This window comes from Protopterus annectens, chromosome 7.part1 (assembly GCF_019279795.1).
Source record: "Protopterus annectens isolate FY-2018-M chromosome 7.part1, PAN1.0, whole genome shotgun sequence".
Classification (NCBI taxonomy): Eukaryota; Metazoa; Chordata; order Ceratodontiformes; family Protopteridae; genus Protopterus; species Protopterus annectens.
In genome coordinates, this window is record NC_056740.1 from 375,487,473 (window position 1) to 375,509,456 (window position 21,984).

Sequence of the window (21,984 nt, forward strand, 5' to 3'; positions counted from 1 at the left end):
GTAATCTCTTATGTACCATCGTTGGTACCTTTCCCCTTCACCATATTGGTATTTTTAAGTACCATTGTTGATACTTCTTCCCTACCTTTAGTTAGTTCAGTTTAAAAAAAAAAAAAAAAAACTTTCTTTAATTTTTCTTTCTTCTCGGGGGGGGGTGTGTGCTTTTTGTCCTGGCAGACAAGCCTATTAAAGGAATTTCTGGCTTCAAAAGGTGCCAGAAATGTAGTAGGAAGCTTCCTAATTCAGACATACGCACACACTGTTTGTGACTATTGTTTAGGAGTAGTACATTTCACACAGAGCTATCTGAGGAGAAGCAGCTGATCTGTGATATATAGCAATAAGTAGCCTGTTTTTTTGCTTATTTGTAGTAGTTATTGCTTATTTTAGATATTTATAGCAATTTTATTGTATACGCATTCTTGTACTGTATTTCATAGCCGTTGGCTCACTTGTGATAAACATTTCTGTAGTGTTTTCTGCCTAAAATAGTTTAGGTGATAGCTGTAATATTGTCCATATTCCTGATTGTGGTTGTGATAAACATTTCTGCAGTGTGTTCTGCCTAAAATAGTTTAGGTAGTAGCTGTAATATTCTCCATATTCCTGATTGTGTTGTGGGCCAAGTTGTTTGTTAGAGGCTGTTTTCTGAGCTCATTGCCCAGGCCATCATAGCAAAGACCATCCCCCACTATAGTGAGAGTTTAGTGTTTATGGTCATTGTCTAGTTGGGTTGCCAGGGCTACAGCTTGGAGAAAGCACCTCATTAGTCTTTTGAACATTTTTTAAAGTGTTTCAGGTTTCACCTTTCTGCTAAGAAGTTAACTTGAGTGTTTCAGCCATTGCACACAGCTATCTGAGGAGGAGCAGCTGATCTGTAATATATAGCAATAAGTAGCCTGTTTTTTTTTTTTGCTTATTTGTAGTAGTTATTGCTTATTTTAGATATTTGTAGCAATTTTATTGTATACTGCATACTTGTACTGTATTTCATAGCTATTGGCCCACTTGTGATAAACATTTCTGTAGTGTTTTCTCCCACCCACCCTCTCTATTGACATCTTGTCTTTATACCTGATGGCCTTGCAGTTATTATGTATGCAGTTACAGCCCCTACTGTAAATTTGATCTTGGACACTCTTTCCAGTCTAGTGTCATTAGCTCATTCTGCCTAATACAGAGAGAGTTTCCTTCTGTTCCTCCTTTCTAGCGTTCTTAAAAAAAAAAAATTGTCTGAATATCCTTGTGTTCTGACTGTGCTTCTCAAACATTTTGGAAATATAGAGTATGTTTTAGTGCATTTATTAAAACTGTATTTGCCTTACTATACTATTGCTACAACTCAAGTTCTCTAGGTTGCACTGCATCTGAATTGTTTGTGTGTTTTAGCTGCTTTTCTGTATATGTAGACTAGCTACTTATTCTACTGTATTACTGCCTCTTAAATCGTTTTTCAGTTGTGCACTTGCTTTGCTTCATTTAAAAAGTTTTAAATTGTTACTTTTGTAGAGTTTTAATTGTATTTACTGTTTAGGGCTACACACTCAGGTGCGTTAGCCTTTTCTGTGTTTATTTAGTGTATTATTGCTTTGTTTAGCCTGTTTTAACAAAAAACTATCTTGTTTGCTCGTTTCCCGCCTTTCCTAGCTAGTATAGTCCAGATCCCAGGCTTTGCTGGTTTCAGGACTTTTTTTTCTGTGTTCAGAGCTATCCAGACCTTGCTGTGGTAGACGGAAGTCCTACTGCTTACCAGTAGGAGTGGTGAGCCAGTTGTACTGCCTATCTGACACTAGAGGAATGGTTTACAGCTCTGAAATTGTAATTTTAGCCATTTTGGGCTGATTTCTATCCCTTTCAACTTCTGGCTTAAAAACCCGCATGTTTGCACATTTTTTGCATCGTGCGGCACCGCCGGGCTACGGTTAAACTATCCCAGGTGCCAGAAAGTCTGCTCTTCAAATTCTCTTTTAGAACTAGCTGGTTTCTCAGTAGTAGCACTAAAATCTGAACCCCTGTGACTAGCACTTGCTCTAGAACCTGCTGGAAAGCACTAGGAAGCCTTAAACTGATACAAGCACTCAACTCTCCTTGTTAATAAGGATAAATTAATCATAGGCACTAAACAGCGTATAATTGCAAAGTACTTTGCAAAGGTAAGGGAAAACAGCTCTTGTACTTTACAAAAAAGCACCTAAACAGGCATGTCCAAGGGTCAGCTTCCAGTGATTTCTCCTGTCCACCTGGTGAATCTGGGCATACTGGGGCAATGCAGCAACTGCCTCATGTACACAGACAGCCCTCTCCTCCTACTACCCAACAGTACAACCTGCGTGAGATGCACTTACATAGCCAAACTGGAAGCAAAGCTCTCTCCAGCCAAGATTGTGCTAGACAGTCAAGAGGAGAAGGTTAACACCTGCACTACACCTCAAGCAACACATAGCTCTTCAAACCCACACCATCAACACCCACACATAGCAACACTAAACCCACATATGCGGAGGCCCTTAACATTAACCTGCCGAAGCAACAAGGACCTCTGAAGCTGAAACGCAAACAAACACGAGTCGCAACCAAAGTGACACATAGCTCACAACACCAGTGTGCCACCCAACAACAGCCCCTAAGACAAGACAATGTACCTAACACTTTAGTCATAGGTGACTCTATAGTCAGGCACATTGATGTCCCACTCACCAGGCTGAACAAGGAGAAAATTACAGTCAGCTGCCTGTCGGGTGCCAGGATCAGCCACATAACACAAGCACTCAAGTCACTCCACAAGTACAAATATGACTATGTCATTGTCCATACTGGAGTGAATGACTTGAGACGTACCTCCCTGGACTACATGAAAAGAGACATCAAAGAGCTCTTAGATCTTGTGGCCCAGGCAGGTATGACCCTAGCCCTGAGTAGCATCCTGCCTTCCCCAGAATGATACCACAGTATAAGGACAAAATGATTGACTTCAACAATTGGCTAAGCTTCTGGTGTCATTCAAAGGGGATCTAGTATCTGTCTGCCTGGGACGACATGATCAACAAACCACGATGCTTTGCCAGAGATGGTCTGCACCTGTCACCCCTGGAATTCAGGTTACTGGCTAAAGCTCTCGCCACACCTATAGTGCCTTTTTTAGGCAAGGTTCAAAGGACAAAACCACCACCGTAACAGATACAAGCATGCAAAATCTGAAGGTAATGCTACTCAGTGCTATAAGTCTAAACCTCAAAATGCATTCTCTCGAGGCACTCCTGAAAAATGGAGAACATTGATATCTGTGCAGTAACTGAGACCTGGTTCAAGGCTCCAGAGAGCACCCTTGCAATACCAAGCTACAATGCTTACCACACTTTTCGGCCACCAAACCAAGACCAAAACACTAAAGGTGGAGGAGTGTCCATATTCACCAAGGATATTCACACCTCCAGGCTAGTTGCCCAATACAATGCATCTGAAATGCTCCAGGTGCAACTAACACTAGGTAAGACTGCAAGCCAAATTGTAGCTTGCTACACATCCCCCACCATGCCCCAAGATTCTCACTACATCTTTCTAAACATACTGGACAATATTAAAATACAACTAAATACCCTAATACTGGGTGATTTCAACTACCCTGCCATTAACTGGGAAAACTACTCGTGTACCAACACCTTTTCCCAACGGTTTTTGGAATTCATAAATTCCAACGCCCTGAATCAATGAATCCATTGTCCCACCAGGGGCACGATATTTCCTAGACTTGGCCATTACCAACATGGGAGATAGATGCTCCACACCAGTGGTCACCCCCTCATTGGTTGGGTCTGAAAATAAGCAAATCACCCTTGACATCCACATCCCACCCCCACCCCCCAGTAAGGAAACCTCTGTAAAAAACTTCTCCAAAGCCAACTTCATGCTACTCAAGTCAGAAGTGACAAACCTCATGACACCCATGCAGATGGGAGCTGAAAGTTCGACTGCTGAATCCTACACTAAGGTACTGTACGAGCAAATCCACTCTTGCAAGAATCGTGCTATCCCAAATAGAACCAAGACGCTCTCCTCCAAAAAAAGCAAGCCAATCTGGTGGTTCCCTGCCATAAACAAACTGTACAACAGAAGAAAGAAACTGTCGCAGAAAAGAGAAAATCCCAGGATGCAAAAAACTCCCTTACCAGCCTCAGTAAGAAGCTGAGATCCCTCATAAAATCCTCCAAAGCTAGTTACGAAAATAAAATTGCCAAAATTCCAAACCAACCACAAGGCATTCTGTAGTTATGTCAAGAATCTGAATGGCAATGCTCATATATGCTCTGAGCTACAGCAGAATGGCATTAAATATACTGATCCCAAGGATATTGCCAATATCCTGGTAGATCGATTTAGTGCAAACTTCACCCCCCTCTCACCCCCTAAAGGGCCCATCTCAATACCAAAAGATTGCCAAATTCCAGTAATCACAGCCACACAGGTAGAAACCGCACTCTCCAAAGCTAAGAATACAGCATCCATAGGACCAGATGACATCTCAGGCTGTGTACTACATAAACTACAAAATGAACTGGCACCTCACCTAAGTGTCATGTTTAATCATAGCCTCACCTCAGGCTTCGTGCCCACTGAGTGGCGCACAGCTACAGTTATCCCACTCCACAAGAGGGGGATCCACCTTGGAACCCAGGAACTACTGTCCCATCAGTCTGATGAGCCTGATCTGCAAAGGCATGGAATGCATTATCATGGAACTTATAAACAAAGACATTGGCAACCTTCAAACACTGGACCCCACCCAGTTTGGGTTCGTGAAGGGCCGATCTTGTCTCCTGAACCTGATTGACTTCTTCGAATCAGTCTCCAGAGCTGTGGACGAGGGTAAGGCGGTCTACACAGCCTGTCTGGACCTCGCCAAGGCCTTTGACACCATCCCCCACTCTGGAATCATAGATAAACTTACTAAGCTGGGTATAAATCCATAAGTCACTCAATGGGTTGCCAACTGGCCTACTGACAGAACCCAGGCTGTAAAAGTAGCTGACTCCAAATCCAGCTCCAGACAAGTGACAAGTGGCATACCTCAGGGTTCAGTCCTGGGACCGCTCTTGTTTGGCATCTACTTCTCTGAAGTACAGGCCAACACTAAGGGACTCTGGCTAACTAAGTTCACAGATGACTGCAAACTGGGAGCCATTATTGAATCCCCAAATGATGTGAATATTCTACAAAAGGGCCTTACAGAAACAGATGCTTGGTGCCAGAGCCATGGGCTCAAGCTTAATGCCAAGAAATGTATAGTTATCCCCTTTGGGAAAAACCATGTACCCATGAATTACCACATAGGTGGCAGTACACTAAACACAGAAAGTGTGATGAGAGACATAGGGACACAGGTGGACAGTGGTCTACCTTCGATAACCACATCGCCACAACAGTCAGGAAATTCTTCTATGTGGCACACCTCATCACTAAGGGCTTTTCATCCAGAAAAAAGGATATCATTGTCCCACTGTACTCATCCCTCATTAGACCCATTATAGAGTACAACGCCTCATTTGGTATGTACCTCACAAGACATCTGCAACAGCTGGAAAGGCCACAGAAATACCTCACTAAAAGAATCACAGGCCTAAAGCAGATGCCCTATACTGACCGTCTAAAAAAACTCCAGCTATACTCTGTGGCATATCGTCTTCTCAGAGGCAATCTCTGCTTAACATACAAGGCCATGTCAAACCCTGAGCTGTTGGACATGCTCCACTTAAAGAAATCCCAATCCCTCAGAGCCACACGCTCCAGGGATCTAAACCTTGTCATCACAATGAACAAAACATGCCGGAGGGATAGGTTCCTGTCCCAGAGACTCCCCATACTCTGGAATAGACTGCCCATACATGTCAAGCAGAGCGTCTCCTTGGTGCTTTTCAAAAGGAACCTTGACAATTGGATGGGAGATAGGAAATTCACCCCGGGGATCACGTCAGTCGCCCTGCTAGACAGGGGTCCAGGGAAGTAAATATTGCAGGAAGAAATATCCAGGGGAATTGTTATGGCTAGGCTTGTATAGGCCCTAGAGCTGATAACCTAGTACCAAGCTATGAACCTATTTGCAAGAGGACTGTGCAATTTGCCACAGTTTTAACCATAGGACTCTAATCGACCACAGAAATAAGCTTATTCTGAAAGGTCTTAAGTCAGACTTTGACGATTTCTTATCTGGTCCAAAACAGATGTAAGTTCACACATTCTTCTTCTTCTTCCTCAAGTAAGCCAAAGAAAAGAAGTCGGTCTGTTCTGACATGTTCTTCAGAACTGGCAAGTAAAATGGCCAAGGCTCCCATAGTTCCTAGCGTTTCCTCGGTACCAGTGGGTCAAGTGACTCAATCTTCGGTGCCATCGGTGCCTGTTTCTTCACCATCTACATCAGCACCGATGTCAGTTCTGGACTCGTTTTCTTCTACGACAACCAAAACCACGGATCCGAAGGAGTTTTCATTTAAAGCATTACCATGCACCAGATATTCACCCACAGTGGATCCTTTTGTGGACCATCTTCCCAGTCCTTTTTTGGAAAAATGTCCACTAAGATCTCATTCAGTTTCTTCAGTCCGAAACACCAAGAGTCTAAAGGATTGTGATATCATGAGACTGGTGGATCAGCTCCTTGCAGTGCGGGGATTACCTCCTATGGTTCCTAGCAATGTTAGCTCTGGAACCTTGCCTTCTTTCCACTCCAGCTTTTATTCCTCCGACTCCAGAGGAGCTTTCGTTGCCCCTGGTATTGACCTTCCTGGCTTCGACTGTTACGATGCCATTCAGAGCACCTTCTCCAGCACCAATAGCTACCCTGTGTTCTTCGGGTTTGTTGGATCCAGAGGCTTCCCAGGGTTGAGGCTTCATTGCCTGTTCCGAGGAGCAGGGTTAGATTTCGATCCTTTCGAAGCCCTCCGTGCTCCTCTGTGCTTTGGCATATGTAAGCGCAACACTGGCTTTGGCTTCGGAGGTGGTCTCCTCAGTGCGCGAAGAGACCACGGTTCCGAAGGAGTCTAGTTCAGTTCCAGGCTCCCATCCCTCTTCAGGGGGGGCCTGCCTTTCAGGCCATGGAGAGGGCCTTGTCCATTGTGGGTAGTCTATGCCCTCCTTGTCGGACCAGTGGTCTTGTCCTTCCCACCGACCGCAGCTTCCACTAGTCTCATCCTTGAGACAGAGGGCACAAAAGACTCAGGATCAAACCACAGTGGTTGTGTCTTATTGGGATACCTCTCCAGAACACTCCACCGAATAGGTACCTTCAAAGAGAAAGTGCAACAGGAAGCACTTAGACTCCATGGAAGAGTGTCATCCCTGAAGATGTTTCCTTTGGGGACATCCTAGAGATCCTACCTCTTGGATCTCTCTCTCCTGCTGACGATCTCATTTACCTGACTCTATCGATGTTATTCCAAAGAGACCAAACAGTATCCTGTCGGCCCTCAGGATCAAATCCAAACACACAGCAACACAAAATATCCAGAAAATACACTCAAGAGGTGGTCACTGGAAACAAACTCCAACTTTTAATGGTGCTTCTGGTACCTCAGCAAAAAGCCCCTGAGGATCAGCAACACTGAGCCAAGGGAATTCTTGTGGATGCCATGGTGGCAGTGACAGCCACCAAGAAGGAACTTACTGATGGAAGTCCTACTATCCAACCTCCTAACAAAGAGTCTAGGACAATGGATAGATTACTTCACAGAGATCTGATTAAAGATACTCTTGCAGGAACAGTAGCTGAAGGAGTTTGAGACAAAGTGGCTTTTTCCAAGTCTTCCATAAGGCTAATGCCATTTCTTCTTTCATCAACGTTCCATTTGATGGAATATCCCTGTTTGGTCCCAAAGTTAAGGAGACTCTGACCAGCTGTAAGAAGGAAAACCCTTTCCGTAACAATGGAAGATGCTGCACAAAAGAGACCAATTTTGTCAGTTGAAAGTCAGTGAACAAGTCAGTTTAAGCATGGTGGTCTCGTTCTTCTGTCTGTACTTCAGTTCTTGAAAAAAGATGAATGGAGATGAATGCTCAATCAGATCTTCAGGAGTAAAAAAGTAGATAAAAGTAGACAAAGGTTCAAGGTTTTTCTGCTTGGGAGCCAGTCACTGTCACTTCACTGCCAGACTGCTAGGATTCAGAGTGTTTCCATATCTAAACGACTGGCTCCTTACTGCTCCCACCAGGCATCAACTTATCTATAAACTATGAAACATCTCATTTAGAACCATCTCAACAGTTGGAATTCATTGGAGCTATGCTCAGAACAATCACCGGCATTATGTCTCTTCCCATAGAAAGACTACAAAGGATAAGATCAGAAGTCAGTGAATTCTTCAATGGCTTCTAGCGTCCCAATGATTCTTACTGAATCAGCCAGTGTGCCATCTGGTTATGATCACCAATCGATGCAAGGAAGACCTGAGTTGGTGGCTTCACTCCAGTGAAATCTTGTTGGGCCATCCCTTTGTCCCTCCTCAACCTCAAGCCATAGTGGCCACAGACGCGTCCCAGATAGGGTGGAGGGGCATTATCTGGGAAAGACAGTCCAAGACACTTGGTCCCAGCTGGATGCCAATTTGCATATCAACATTCTAGAGATGAGGGCAGTCATTTCAAAAACCCTCCCCTTCGGAACAGTTGCGATTCAAACAGACACTGTGTCAGTAGTTTGGCACATCAACAAGCAAGGGAGAACCAGATCTTACCCTCTTTGTCGAGAAGCACTCAGAGTATGACAATGGGCAATATCTTCTGACTGCTTTCTAGTAGCAATGCACATTCCAGAAAGCTCCAACTTGATTGCGTACAAATTGGGGAAAATCATCCTCATGCCTCAGGAATGGTCTCTCAAGCCAGTGGTGGTGGAAAAGATATTCTGTCACTGGGACCAACCTTGCTGCAACCTGTTCATGTCCCCTCTGAACAATAAGTGCGGCAGTTACTTTGCCCTAATCCCCCAACCTGTTCACGTCCCCTCTGAACAATAAGTGCGGCAGTTACTTTGCCCTAATCCCCTTTCCGGGGGAGTCACCCAGAGATGCTCTCATTCACGATTGGCCCCCTGGTCTATTGTACGCCTTTCACCCAATTCCTCTAATATGCCAGTTTCTAAGGAAACCCAACAGGTCGAAGAACAGAATAATTCTTATTGTCCCATTATGGTCTTGACAGGTCTGGTTTCCCTTCCTGTGGCTTCATCTGTTTTGGAAACCCTGGATACTGGACTCAGCTCCAGACCTATTTTCCCACCTGGAGGGGTTGGTTCATCCAAATCTTCAGCATGTCAAGCTCACTGCGTGGCTTCTCCAGTTCCCATGATTGCCAGGCATTCTTCTGTCACCTCCCTGGTCCAATGGATCATTCTAGCCCACCACAAACCTTCAACAAGAAAATTGTACTTAACAAGTGGCTAAAGTTTACTAAATGGCCGTTAGACTCTAATCCTGACCCATATTCTGAGCCTATTGATGGTCTTCTGGAGTTTTTGGCTTTACTCTGAAGCAGGAGCATCAGCCTCTACTATTCAAGTGCATCTTGTTGCGATCTCTAACTTTCATATTGGTTTAAATGGTTCATCCCTTATATCCCATAAACTTTTGCAAAGCATTTTTGAAAGGAACCTTAATGCTCAGACCTCCATATAAAGAACCCTCTGCACCATGCGATTTAAGTCTGGTACTTCAGTCTTTTATTTGTTATCCTTGCAAACCTTCTGCAAGTTGTGACTTGAAGTTTTTTTTCTGGAAAACTTTATTCTTGTTTGCTATCATTTCAGCTAGAATATCTGAAATTCAAGGCCTTATCCTGCAAACCTCCCTATCTAATCTTTCAGAAGGACAGGGTCTCCCTACAAACAAGTCCCTCCTTCCTACCAAAGGTTGTCTCTGAGTCAAACATCAAGCAAACTATACAACTCTGTCTTTTTTTCTCCCAACTTCTCCAGTAATGGAGTACTGTCTGCACTTGGTAGATGTGCACAGACAATTACCTTTATATCTTCACAGAACAAAGACAATCAGAAAATCTGATCAGCTACTTATTTCATTTTCTTCAGTCACTTTGGGAAGTCCAGTCTCTAAAGTTACCCTAGCTAAATGGCTTAGAGACTGTATCACCTTTGTCTATAACAAAAAAGGGAATGCACCTACCAGGACCTGTAAAAGCCCATTCAACTATAGTATAGCAGCTTCTGCAGTTTTTCTTGCCAGAGCTTCCTTAGATGATATTTGTGAAGCAGCGACACAGGCATCTCCTCATACATTTATTACACATTATAAACTGGACCTGGTCTGTAGGGGACGTGCATAATTCGGCTCGATAGTGCTCAGGAATATTCTTCCATGAAACCTCCCAAGATTCAGGTAGCTGGGGACTCTGTCCCACAGTCAAGGATTATGTGAAGATTGACAGTATCAGATAAAGAAGTTATGGCTTACCATAACATTCCATCTGTGTTGTCGATTTTCACTAATCTTTGACACCCCTCCTCCTTCCCCTGCCTTTAGATCTCTTGGTAGTTCGGATCTCTCCAAAATTTAGCTTCATGATAAGAGACACAGATATGGCCTCTGATCTGTTATTCCTTGGCTTTCACTATTGTTTGCAAACTCGAGCTGAGGTAATCTTATGATGAGCATTATAGTTAGAGCTTAGCTCGAGTGTTTTTGGAAGGCGCTAGCTGGAATATTGGCCAAGTCTGTTCCAACACTCGGAACCGAGCCCACAGTCAAGGATTAGTGAAGATTGTCAACACAGATGGAACATTATGGTAAGACATAACTTCTTTTTTTCATCAGGCTCTCTGTATTTTTTTTTTTTCCTTTTCTGTTGCTCTTATGCCTGAAGTGATCTATTTGCTATTGATCTGAATGCTCAAGTTCAAGGACTGTTGTTTAGTTCAGCATCTAAAGATGTCAATACTAGTTTCCTTCTTATTCACTTAGAATCAAGAACTGGTGCATGTCATGCTAGGTGTGGTAGCATGGAGAGATAAAGCCCTGACTGTATCACAGGTTTATTAGATACCGGCTTGGATGGTTTGCATTACTGGTGATACTGTCAGAGGGAAAATGGCATGCCCTCACTGCAGGGGGGGGGGGTCAGTCTATGCCACACTCCCTTGTAAGACAAGCAGAACTGTTGAGAGGTATTTCCAGGAGCGGGTCTTTGGCCAACAATCTGCACAAATACATCATCGCAAGTGCACAGCAGCATGCATCTGCACCAGGGAAGGTGTTGTAATCCCATAATAATGCAGACTATCCACCTGCCCCACTTCCGGAGCTAGGTTTAACCCTGTATAAACACATCTTCCTTGGTGATCATGCATTCAGATCTGAAATTGATATTCAGAATGGGCAAAAAGATGTCAGAGATGCATTTAACTGCACTGTGTCAAGATTGTTGGACTATTTTCAAGCATCTTTTTGAAACTAAACTAGCTTACTCTTCAGTTAAGGTGCATGTTTCAGCAGTTTCAGACTGCATTGATGGCCTCTGTTAAGTGACAGCTAATCCAGTTTGTTTATTGATATTTGATGGCCAATGAAGTCCAACTGTGCTTAATCTGTTTTCATTGTTGGCCTTGAGAAGAAAGCTCTGCATATTTAGATAGTAATGAGCAACATGCAACATAAAAATTAAAAAAAAGTCATCATTCAGAGAATAATAGGAAAAGGCTGTATAATTTTGATAACATAATAAGCAAATGCAGTATTAAGAATTGGAGACAAACATTTGTCATTCAAGGAAGAATAAAAAACAATATGGTAACACATTTTCTTAAAGGTGCAGAGTGGCTGAAACAGTTTAGAAATACTGTCAAAATATGAACATAATCTGTAAAATGTAGCTACAGAGTAACACCTTAGCAGTTTTTAAGTTGGAAACTACTGTGTATGTATTTCCATATCTGAGAAGGGAGTTAGATATCCAGAAAAATTAGAGCTTTCCATAAATGATGTTGCACTTAAGACATTCAAAGACACAGTTTCCCTTCATGGAACCTAAAGTTCATGCTGGGAAAGTTTTCCCTCCCTTTGAAGCTGCAAGCTACACATTCATTGAACCGAAAATACTTTCTGTGGAAATTATTTTTTCTTGGCAACAGTTAGTTCAGGGAGATAGTGTCTGAATTCAAGTCTTCAGTGTGTGATCCTGTGTAAAGCTGTGTTCAAAATAAAAGAATGAATCCTACTTTTTATGACAAAAGGCAGTTTCTTCTGTTTTCCTGAACCAGTCACAGTTGTTGGTATTCTCTTCTTAATTACTAGAATTCATGAGGACATTAATCCTATTCTGTAGAAGTTCACAGGCAGTTACAGCATGCCAGTAGAATTCATTATTTCTGAAAATCTTTGGTGTAAGACAGAAACCTAGTCTAATGGAAAAGCTTGTGTTGATATGACTTTGTCATGACATATTATGCTGACTATATAAGTGCATATATCATTACTCTTCCAGTTCTTTTTTGCCACTCACTTATTTCAATTCATGATCCTTACTGTAATTATTGAAGTCCTATATTCAGATGTATTAATTCATCTCCCTGTGGCCAGCCAGGTCCCACACTGGTACTATCTTTCCTGTCTTGGATAGGAGTACAATGTGGATAACTCACTAGTGCCAGCATTTCATTCCTACCACTCAAAGGTGCTACCTGGAGAAACCATTAATTGTTTTTGTGATTGAAAAGATGGTGACCATTATGTGTTTAAGTAGGAGAATCTGTTATGTAGCTCCAAGCATAAGATGGAGTATTGCCACATGGACAAGCATCCAGAGAATAGCTTACTGTTTAGCCCTCCAAAAGTTAAGTCCAGTGTTCATCAGGCAGTCCCTGCAGTTACCAGGCATGTCTTTGGCTTGTTAGAACTTGCACCTGCCCTCAGAGGAGTACTGAGGGGAGGTATGCCCTTGCTGCCACCCTATGTGTGTTGCACCTTGACCCTGGGAGGAAGTTTCTTGGGAGTCTTACTTCACTCAGTCCCTGGTTAATTTAATAGCCCCCTAAGTCATCCAGTTTTATCCCATGGAGCAGTCCTTTGAGCCAGTCATTCATTAACTGAAGGACTATCCTCCTGGGCAGCCAGGGTACTTTGGTTCATCATATGGAGGCAGAGGCGACTCGGTCAGGTTGTCTCAATAACAGGGCTCACATTTCAGAAGTTGAACATTAAGCTTATGCTTGGCATGTGGTGAGCATCTGAGTTACCTCTGAAGGATCACATCCTTAAGAAACGTGGTCTGAAATTTACATTAGCTTTGTCACAGATCTCTGTTCAGCCACACTATTGTGTGCAGTTTCCTTGCCCTCTGACACTCAGCATGTGTCTGTCACTCATTTCTTTTTGCACAGTGTTGCATAAGCACTTACCCTTGTGGACTGTGGTGGGAGAGGAATATGAGAATTCACCACAGTCTGGTTCTTAAGTGGATTCAGAAAATCATGAGGCATTTGTGTCTGAAATAGTTAAGGGTAATGAGTGTGCTTCACCCCAGTTGCCTCATAGTGGACTTCTTCTTTGGAGAGCATTTCAGGCTTATGAGCAACAGTGTAGACTGGCCTGGAATGCCTAGTAGAGTTTCTGTGGAGGAGGCCTGGGGGGAATCTTGGGATAGTCCCCATCCTACAGAACTAGTCGTTAAGAATGCTATTCAAGCAGCTTGGGAGCACATCAATTCTGCTCATTTACCTACTTCTGCTGCAGGAATAGTGGCGCCAGTCTACAAGCCCTTTCTGAGTGGTAGAGTAATTGACCAAGCCCTAATGTGGACTCCAGCACAATCCATTTTGTCCAGCATTAGCACCATAATCCACTACACTTTGTCAGTTATAGGAGTCTAGATCTTTGAACATGTTTAAGAAGATAGTTGGTGCCTCTGCCATGTTGCAATTTAGTGCTGTAAACTATTCATCTCTATTTTCCTATTTCCAGTCCAAACTGGTCAGGAAGGCTGTGGATAAACCTGAGAAATTCCTGGAGTGTAAGGTAAATGAATGAGCTGATAGAAACTCTTGTTTTGGTTGCTACACTAGACTGCCATGTATGCCACTCTATCTTGGACTTTGTAGATAGTCATCTTAAGGCTACATGCTCAGGAGTATGCCTGAACATGATGGCTTGGCTTAGATTGTCCGCTCTGAGGTGAATGGTTCAATAGCAGCTCTTGGATGCCATTTTCTTTATCCATCCTGCTTAGGACCTTAGTAATAATCACATATGGATGAAAAGGTCCTTATCTCTTCTGATCCTGTCATTCCACCCCCATTTCTTTTTTACCTAAATTTAGCAAGCTCCAGAAGAGAGAGAGAGACAGGCCTCCTAATGATTTGAGAAGGGCTTTGAAATCTTAGTCTTCCCCAGTTCCAGCTATGTTGCCTAAGAAGAAACACCATTGGCTGCTCCACCTTGATCCTTATTCTGGTCTACAGTTGTCTGTGGATTAGAGGAAGTTCTCCTAGTTCACCCAAGCATGGAGAACCAGGAATAAGTGAGTCACTGTCAGACACAGAAATATACTCTAATAGTGAAAGGAGCTGTAGATGTAGAGGCTGTCTTATTTTCAGAAAAGGGCTTGAGTTTTACTATTATCACTTTCCCATTCCTGCTGTTTTAGAACTTAAGCAACTTCAATCATAACATCAGTTATTTGCAAGGGTTGCCTGGATAGCTTCACTGGACATGGTAGCCATCTTTAGGTACTTAGTATTGTGTATTTTGGATACACAGAGGAGGTTCCTTCATTTTACATTGAGTGGGCATCACTTGCAGTAAAAAAAATATTGCTGCTTGATTTCTCAGTGCCTAGAGTCTGTAACAAGTTATTGAATATGGTGGCCAAAACTTTGTAAGAGAAACATCTTCATATGATCCCTTACATGAAGGATTTGTTCTTCTTGATTGCCATGTCAAGAGATTTTCTAGAAACATCCCTGTACCTGAAACTCCTTTGGTTGCATTGCCAAGAGGTGACCATGAATTGGAGAAGGCCTTGTCTGACTCATTTTCTGGAGATTGCTTTTATTAACACAGAGTTCGACACTATTCAGTTTCAGCCGTTCTTGCCTCTAGAGAGGCAGCCGGAGGTCATCACCTTGGCCACCTGAGTGAGGAAGCAGCACAAGGTTCTTGCTTGGAATTGGTTTGCTTTCTGTGCTTGGTGACTGTCATGATCTTTGTGGTGCTCTTTGCCCATCTGAGGATGTATGTCGGGTGTTGCAGTGAACTGTGAATATGACTGGATTCATAGCCACCCTACACATATACTTTCTGTTGGCACTGGACCCTTTTACCAGACTATGGAGTGGTGGATGTTCTCCACCAATCTTGTCATGGGATTTACCTTTTTATAGCCTATGTGATTGTTAATTCTGCTGAAAAAAATATTTACTTGCAGACTGGTGAGCTCCACATCAGACACTTGGATCTAAGAGCAGTCATTCTGGCTCTGATTACTTTTGAAGAAAAAATGCTACATCTCTGCTTTCTACTCCTGCAAGTCAGACAACCAGTCTGTCGTGGTATTTAAACAAGCAAAGAGCATGACATTACACTATTTCTGCAGAGAGGCTTCTTATCTGACAATGAGTGAACTGATGAATTCTCTAAATCACTGCGCAACTCCTTTCGTGGGACTTCATATTCAGAGGTCATGATTGATCGTGGTCTTCCTGAAGTGAGGCACTCTGGAGACTGTCTTCTTATCCACTTTGGGGAATGCGGTCTTTCCTATTCTGCTGAGTTGAGTAGGTTAGCATGGAGATAATTGTTGATGCATTCTCTCCTATAGCTTGGGGCATTAGTGTATGTTTTCCCACCTTTTCCATGTCTTATTATAATGATTAGGGAACAAGATCGAACCTTAGTCTCATTACCCCTTATTGATCAAGTAGAGCATGGTTTCTAGCTTTCAGATTTATTGTGACAAAGGAAAGCTTCACAGTCCAAGCCAGACATGTCCCTTGTGGCTGGAGTGATAACCAGCTGCAGGCTGGACTTCTGATGGAGATCCTTGATCTGGCTGGATTTGCCAAGTGATGTCTTAACAGTTATTGAGTCTGATAGCATGCCTTTTTTTTACTGGATAAGAAAGGGACCAAAGGTGATGTAAAGGTACAGGGTTTGGCTAATCCCAGTCGTGTCCGTTATTCCAAACCAGTTCTAGCATCCTCTGGAAATATAACTTTGAGGCAGACAGGGACTGATTGAACCACCCGGTGTGCTAATTTCTCTAGCTGTTGAATAAGTTGCTGATTCAACAAAGCTAACATTTTATTTTTCCCACCACACTTAAGAATTGTCTTATGTTAGTACCATATATTCTACAATTTTGTAATCATTTTTATCTGCTATTTCTCAGAGCAATCTTTGTAATCATTTACCACCCTGTCTTTGAAATTGTACTTTCTTAGGTCTCCCTTTCTAGGTCTTCGTTGTTTTTCTACTGTTTAACTTCAAGTTGTTTCCAGTTGTTGATGTACAGTTTTAAAATATGTCACTCATGTTTTGGTGGATTTCCATGCGATAACTTAAAAGTTCCTTTCATGTTCCTATTTTATCTTCTTTCTTTGGGACTCTACTGTAAACTAATATGGTCTTGCTTTATATGATTCCTGGTATTTTTGTATCACCCTTGTCTGAACTCCTTCCTATGTCTTTCTGAAGTCGAGATCTCTTGAACTATATTCTATATTCCATGGGGGTCTTACTGTCTTAGAATCATAATAGCTTCTTGTTTTCTGTTAGTAATGCCTCTTTGTCAGTATTCCATTGATCTTGTAATTTGCCATCTTTCTTTGCCAGTTTCTTACTTTGCTTACTTGCCTTTAGGTCATCTGTTTTGCTGGAGTAAGACAAATGACATTTGAGAGATTGGGTGCAACACAATTGACTGAAATTGTTGTTGCAAACTGGACAATTGCTGAAGAGCTTCGTGCTTGGAAATGTAACGTGCTGTGAGGTGCAGTGACCAATGGTGTTTGGATTGTTTAGGTGGGAATAAATGGTTTACCACAGATACTGCATGCAAACTTTACAGTCAAACACTTTGGCAAAGCAGCTTTATCAAATCATATTTCCTTGCACTAACATTTATTCCTTGAAGATAGTAATTCATCTGTTGAGAGCACCTTCCTCATAATTTTGGTACAGAGGGTTAAGACTGCGAGCTTTAGTTGTTTTGGTACACGTACACAGTTTGATTCATTCAGCCCTCACCTACTGTATGACCTTGAGCAAGTCACATTGCTCCCAGTCAACCCTGAAAAGGGCATGTGTGTCCAGTGGGTCTACCTAGTTAACAAATAGGAATTGTTATCATTAGTCTCATATTTTCTACTCTTTCTTAGGTATGCATCCTGATCTGATAGCAGGAATCATCCTTGGTGAGTGTGTGGTTTGACTGTCCTTTCGTATACCTTATGTTCACCTGTTTTTTCCTCAGATGCTTCCTCGCTGGATACTGTGTGCACATTCTCCAGTGATGCAAGCTGTGATATCATGTGCTGGACTAGTTGAGCATGCCTACCCTTGTGTCTGACAGTCCCTTTCTTCTACTCACACACTTCAGATCTCAGTGTCTTCATTATGAGAGAATCCTATGTGTTGTGCTTAGAAAATATAATCCATCAGTGTTTCTGTGGCCACCATATTATGAGCCCTGACCCACTCCAGTATTGCCTAAAATTCTCGGGAGAAGAGCATAAAGTCTTGGTTTCCTACAAGTGTGATCTTTTCATCACGATCACTCAAAGATGGAGTAGAGGGAAACTCTAGCCTTATTTGGACATTTTGTGAGTTCAGGTCAGTTGAGATCATGCAACACAGGAAAGGATAAAAAGTTTTCTTCAAAGGAGCCCAAGCTGCTGTCAGAGCATTATAACAATCTAAGGCTATAGAGGGTAGATGTTTGTCACACCCTCTTGAAGCTAATTCTGTCATTGAGATAGCCTCGTAGACATAGTATGTTACCAGCTCCACTTTTCTCCTGTTTTTTGCTTCAGCAGATAATATGGAACCTAGGAGAGGTATTCATTTGCAACTAATTAAGATGTTGTAGCCTCTGTTGTCAGCAGCCAGCTTTTATCAGTCATTTGGCCAGAGCCTCCTCCCAGAGAGTGATCCCTTGAATTCTTCAGTCTTTGTACAGTGGTTGTACACAGTACTGAGGGCTCATCTCAGTATGCCCTCTCTTTGTTCCAGATGTTATTGGATCAGAGTAAGACAGTCCATCAGGGCATCCATTAGTTGTTGGATGTGCCCTACCTTTTCCTGTATGGCCTTCAACATTCTTCGCTTGTTCATCTCACACTTGAGTCCTCACAGCTTGCTTGACAGAGTTTGCCCTTTACAGAGCTTCATTCTTGAAAGTAAAGTCAGAGTACCCCAAGACCCTTATCTTTGCAATGAAAAAAGAACAATGAAACCTCTCTTCCCATTGTGTCTGTCTGGCTCTATTCATTAGGGAACATCACAGGCTTATAAAATGAGTGGACTAACCTGTAACACCCATGCATTCTCCCAGAAATATCTTCATGGGTGTCTGGGAAACATGTTGGAACTTTGGGTCATCCCATCATTAATTACTATTCTGTCGCAAGAACAGCAGATGTCCCCTGCAAGTCTGCAGCTGAGTGGAATGACATCCTCTGTAAGCATCCTAAAACTGAGTCTTAATGCAATCTTTTCTGAGATAATTTTTAAAGATCACAGCACCTGTCACCTTTCTGCCTTAATGTAATTGATAACCTTGGACAAGGTGGACAAAATTATGTTTACTGTTGCTGTGGAGCTTAGATATCTCAACTTTTATGTAACCTTTCCAGATTACATTCTCTTCCTAGTGAGTCAGACATTGAAAGTTTTCAGACTTCATGAATCTGCGGTCAGTTTGGTGCTGAACTTGCTTTAGTTTATGCAGTGGGTAACCGTTTGCTTTAATTTTGACCATGCTAATGCTGTGACTAGAGAAGCAGGCTTGGCCATATGCTTTTGTTAGTAAGCTTTGCTATCCTTCTCCACAAAAGAACTTAAGCAGGCCATACCATATGCTCTTTCTGGAGGAAGGTGTTGTTTATGCAGCCCTCCTTTCAAGGGTTTCTGAAAGAAGTAGGTTCTTACTGTGGCACTATATACACAGTTGTGTGTTCCCAATTTGACCTCTCTCTTGCATCCAGGGTGTTTACCAAGGTGCTAGCCATTGTAGAGAAGCCCTTGCAGGATCAGACTTTATTTTCTACAGTATTTCCTATTTTGTGGAGTGTTTCAGAGGCAGACTGTGACTAGTGCAATTTAGCTTCATTATAGCACTGAATTCCTGGCATTCAGCACACTGATTAAGCTAATTAAATGTGAAGCAAGTGAATTATCTTGAACAGGTGAACCAAAATGCTGCTTTACTCATTCATATTAATGCATTTATTTCACATGAATGAGTTACCTGTAACTTAAAGGATGCTACTGGCAGTTGCCTGTACCACCTCAGAATAGGCATCGTGCCAGTAAAGAATGTTATTAATTACTTCCTTACTTCCTTAATAACATTTCCACATTTGCTGTCTTGTATATAATCACTGCCATCTTTGGAGTTTTGACTTTTATATAATGTCTTCATTTAGTTTTATCCAACTTCCTTTTACTGAGTTTTTAAATAGTATGCATGATCTGCTTAAGTGTTGTAGAATCACAGTGCATTTTAATAAAGCAGAATGGTATGGACATAAGGAGCAGATATCTTAACCTTGCAGTTATGTGAAAGAAAAGTATTAAGGGATTTTTAGCCCTGGAATGAAATGTAAATGGAATTACCTAACAGAAAAGAAAATTGTTTAGAAATATGTAGTAATCATTTCATATGATTAATATAATTTACTTTGCAAGGAAATTCATTTCAGTCTTTAGACTCTGCATATATGAAGTCCATTCTTAAAACATTTAAGAAATACATTTTTAAAACTCCATTAATATCAAAATGGAAATGTTTGCTCTTTCCCATTGCACACACCTCTAGATTTAGGGAAACTCACAACAATGTTAAAATGAATTTACTAAAAAGGAATGGATTAGTATTATAGTCTGATTGCTTTGAAGAAAGAAAAGCTAAGTTGCCAGAATATTTAATGAAAGATTACAAACTGGATACATCTGTTAACCAGTTAATATTATCCATCAGTTTGTTTGTGTCTTTCTGCTTTTCCCGGTTAGGGGTTGCCACAGCGGAACTCCGGTCTGCTAATGATTGGTAGTGGATTTTTACTTACCGGGTTACCAGCCCTGATGCACAACCTTCAACGAAGGCATGCTCCATTCACGTATGCCTCCACACAGAAGACGCTCTAGCTGAGAATCGAACGGGACAACGTCTTGCTGTGAGGCGACAATGCTACCACACCACCACCACCGCAGTTAATATTATCCATCAGTAGGAAATTAAATAAATTTGTAGATAATATTAGTGAAGAGGAGCAGAACACTATACCCCCATTATATGAATATATAAAAGCAATTGTTGAAGGTAAAGTAACTTATAAAAGAAGCCTGTCAATATTATATAAGTTAATTATAAATAATAATTTGGATGCAAAATTCTGGAACTTTTTAGATAGTATTGAATTGCGTGACTCAGTAGATGGTAAGAATAAAACTTTGTTACTTAAATCAGTTAGGCATTTAGGCAGTCTTCTTCAGGTTTATACTGGAAAGTCTTTATGTGGAAATATAAATGTAGAATGTTTGTTACTCCCTATAAAATGTTTAAGTTTAGTAAAATAACATCTTTAGATCGTTGGGGATGTAGTAAAGATGTAAAAGCTGATTGGACACGTGTTTATGGATTGTGAAAAATTAAATGCATATTGGGAAGAGATAAATATGTTTTTAAGGGGTATGGTCTGATAACTGTTCTTCAACTAAATCAGCAATACTAATGAATGTTCCACATCCTTTATCTGTAAAAGTCAAGCAGTAAAAAATATTCTGGAGTCTCCGGGCAGTTGCTAGAAAAGTTATTACAACAAAAAGTGGAAATCGAATTCAGTTCCTACATTCAAAGAATTTTTAAAATTTAACAACAATATTATGTAAAACTGAAAAAGAAGTGATCAGAATAAGATTTATAAATCGTACGACTTTTGATGATTGGGATAGCCTTGAAATGTTGCTATTGAAATACCAAGACTTTTAATGCATTAATCGTATAAGATTATCTTGATGATTCAGTGTATTCCTAACATTGAATAACAGTATGTGATGTTGAATTTTTCCTTTCTGTACGTATATTGTAAATATGTTATATTAATAAAAATTTTCCTAAAAAAAGAAGACATTTTTAATTTTAGAAGTAAACATTTAATAAGTAATTTAAATGACACATGGTTGGAGGTTTTTGATAAATGCCAAATAATTGTTCAAGAAAAAAATGCACTGCTATTTTACTGAAGGTGTTAAGTGTCTGCATGTATATACAGTAAATGCAATCTTTCTTTTTTCCAGAGGTTCAAGCATTATTTGATCGTGTTCTAAATTCAGGAATAGAAGAAGCTTCTGTGAGAGGTCTTATGAAGAAATATGGCTTATAATGATATGTTAATATATTTATTTTATTCAGGTGCTCAATAAAGGTTACAGTATTTTTGACAGAAAGTATTATGTTTAACGAGATGTACCTTAAGAAATGTCAAATTACACTGTGAGCGGATTTCTTAGAATTACCATTTTTAACAACTTATTTTGAATTGTGGATGCCTATTAAATATTCCCCATGGTCTGAATTTTGGAGTTTGTTGGCTGTTTCAGAGTAATGTGCTATTATGTATGTATTTTGCAGTTTCTTTACCTGATAAGTGAGCTGCACTTCTGAATATTTTCAGTCACAACTCTAGAACAGTCAGCTATATAGTGTAGAATAAAACATGTTTAAGAATATATATTATTTCTCAGTATAGAAAAACTATATGCAAAGAAGAGTATA

General features: G+C 41.2%; 1 protein-coding gene across 2 annotated transcripts in view; it reads left to right on the forward strand.

Moving 5' to 3' along the window:
- The window catches only part of RPAP3 (RNA polymerase II associated protein 3), a 1,123,208-nt gene extending 1,101,424 nt beyond the window's left edge, over positions 1 to 21,784 (forward strand). For both annotated transcript variants that reach the window (XM_044078821.1, XM_044078820.1), the window contains exon 17: positions 21,507 to 21,784. In XM_044078821.1, the coding sequence (XP_043934756.1) occupies positions 21,507 to 21,592 (86 nt within the window). In that variant the 3' untranslated portion in view covers positions 21,593 to 21,784. The remainder of the gene's footprint in view (positions 1 to 21,506) is intronic.
- Positions 21,785 to 21,984: the final 200 nt, after the last annotated feature.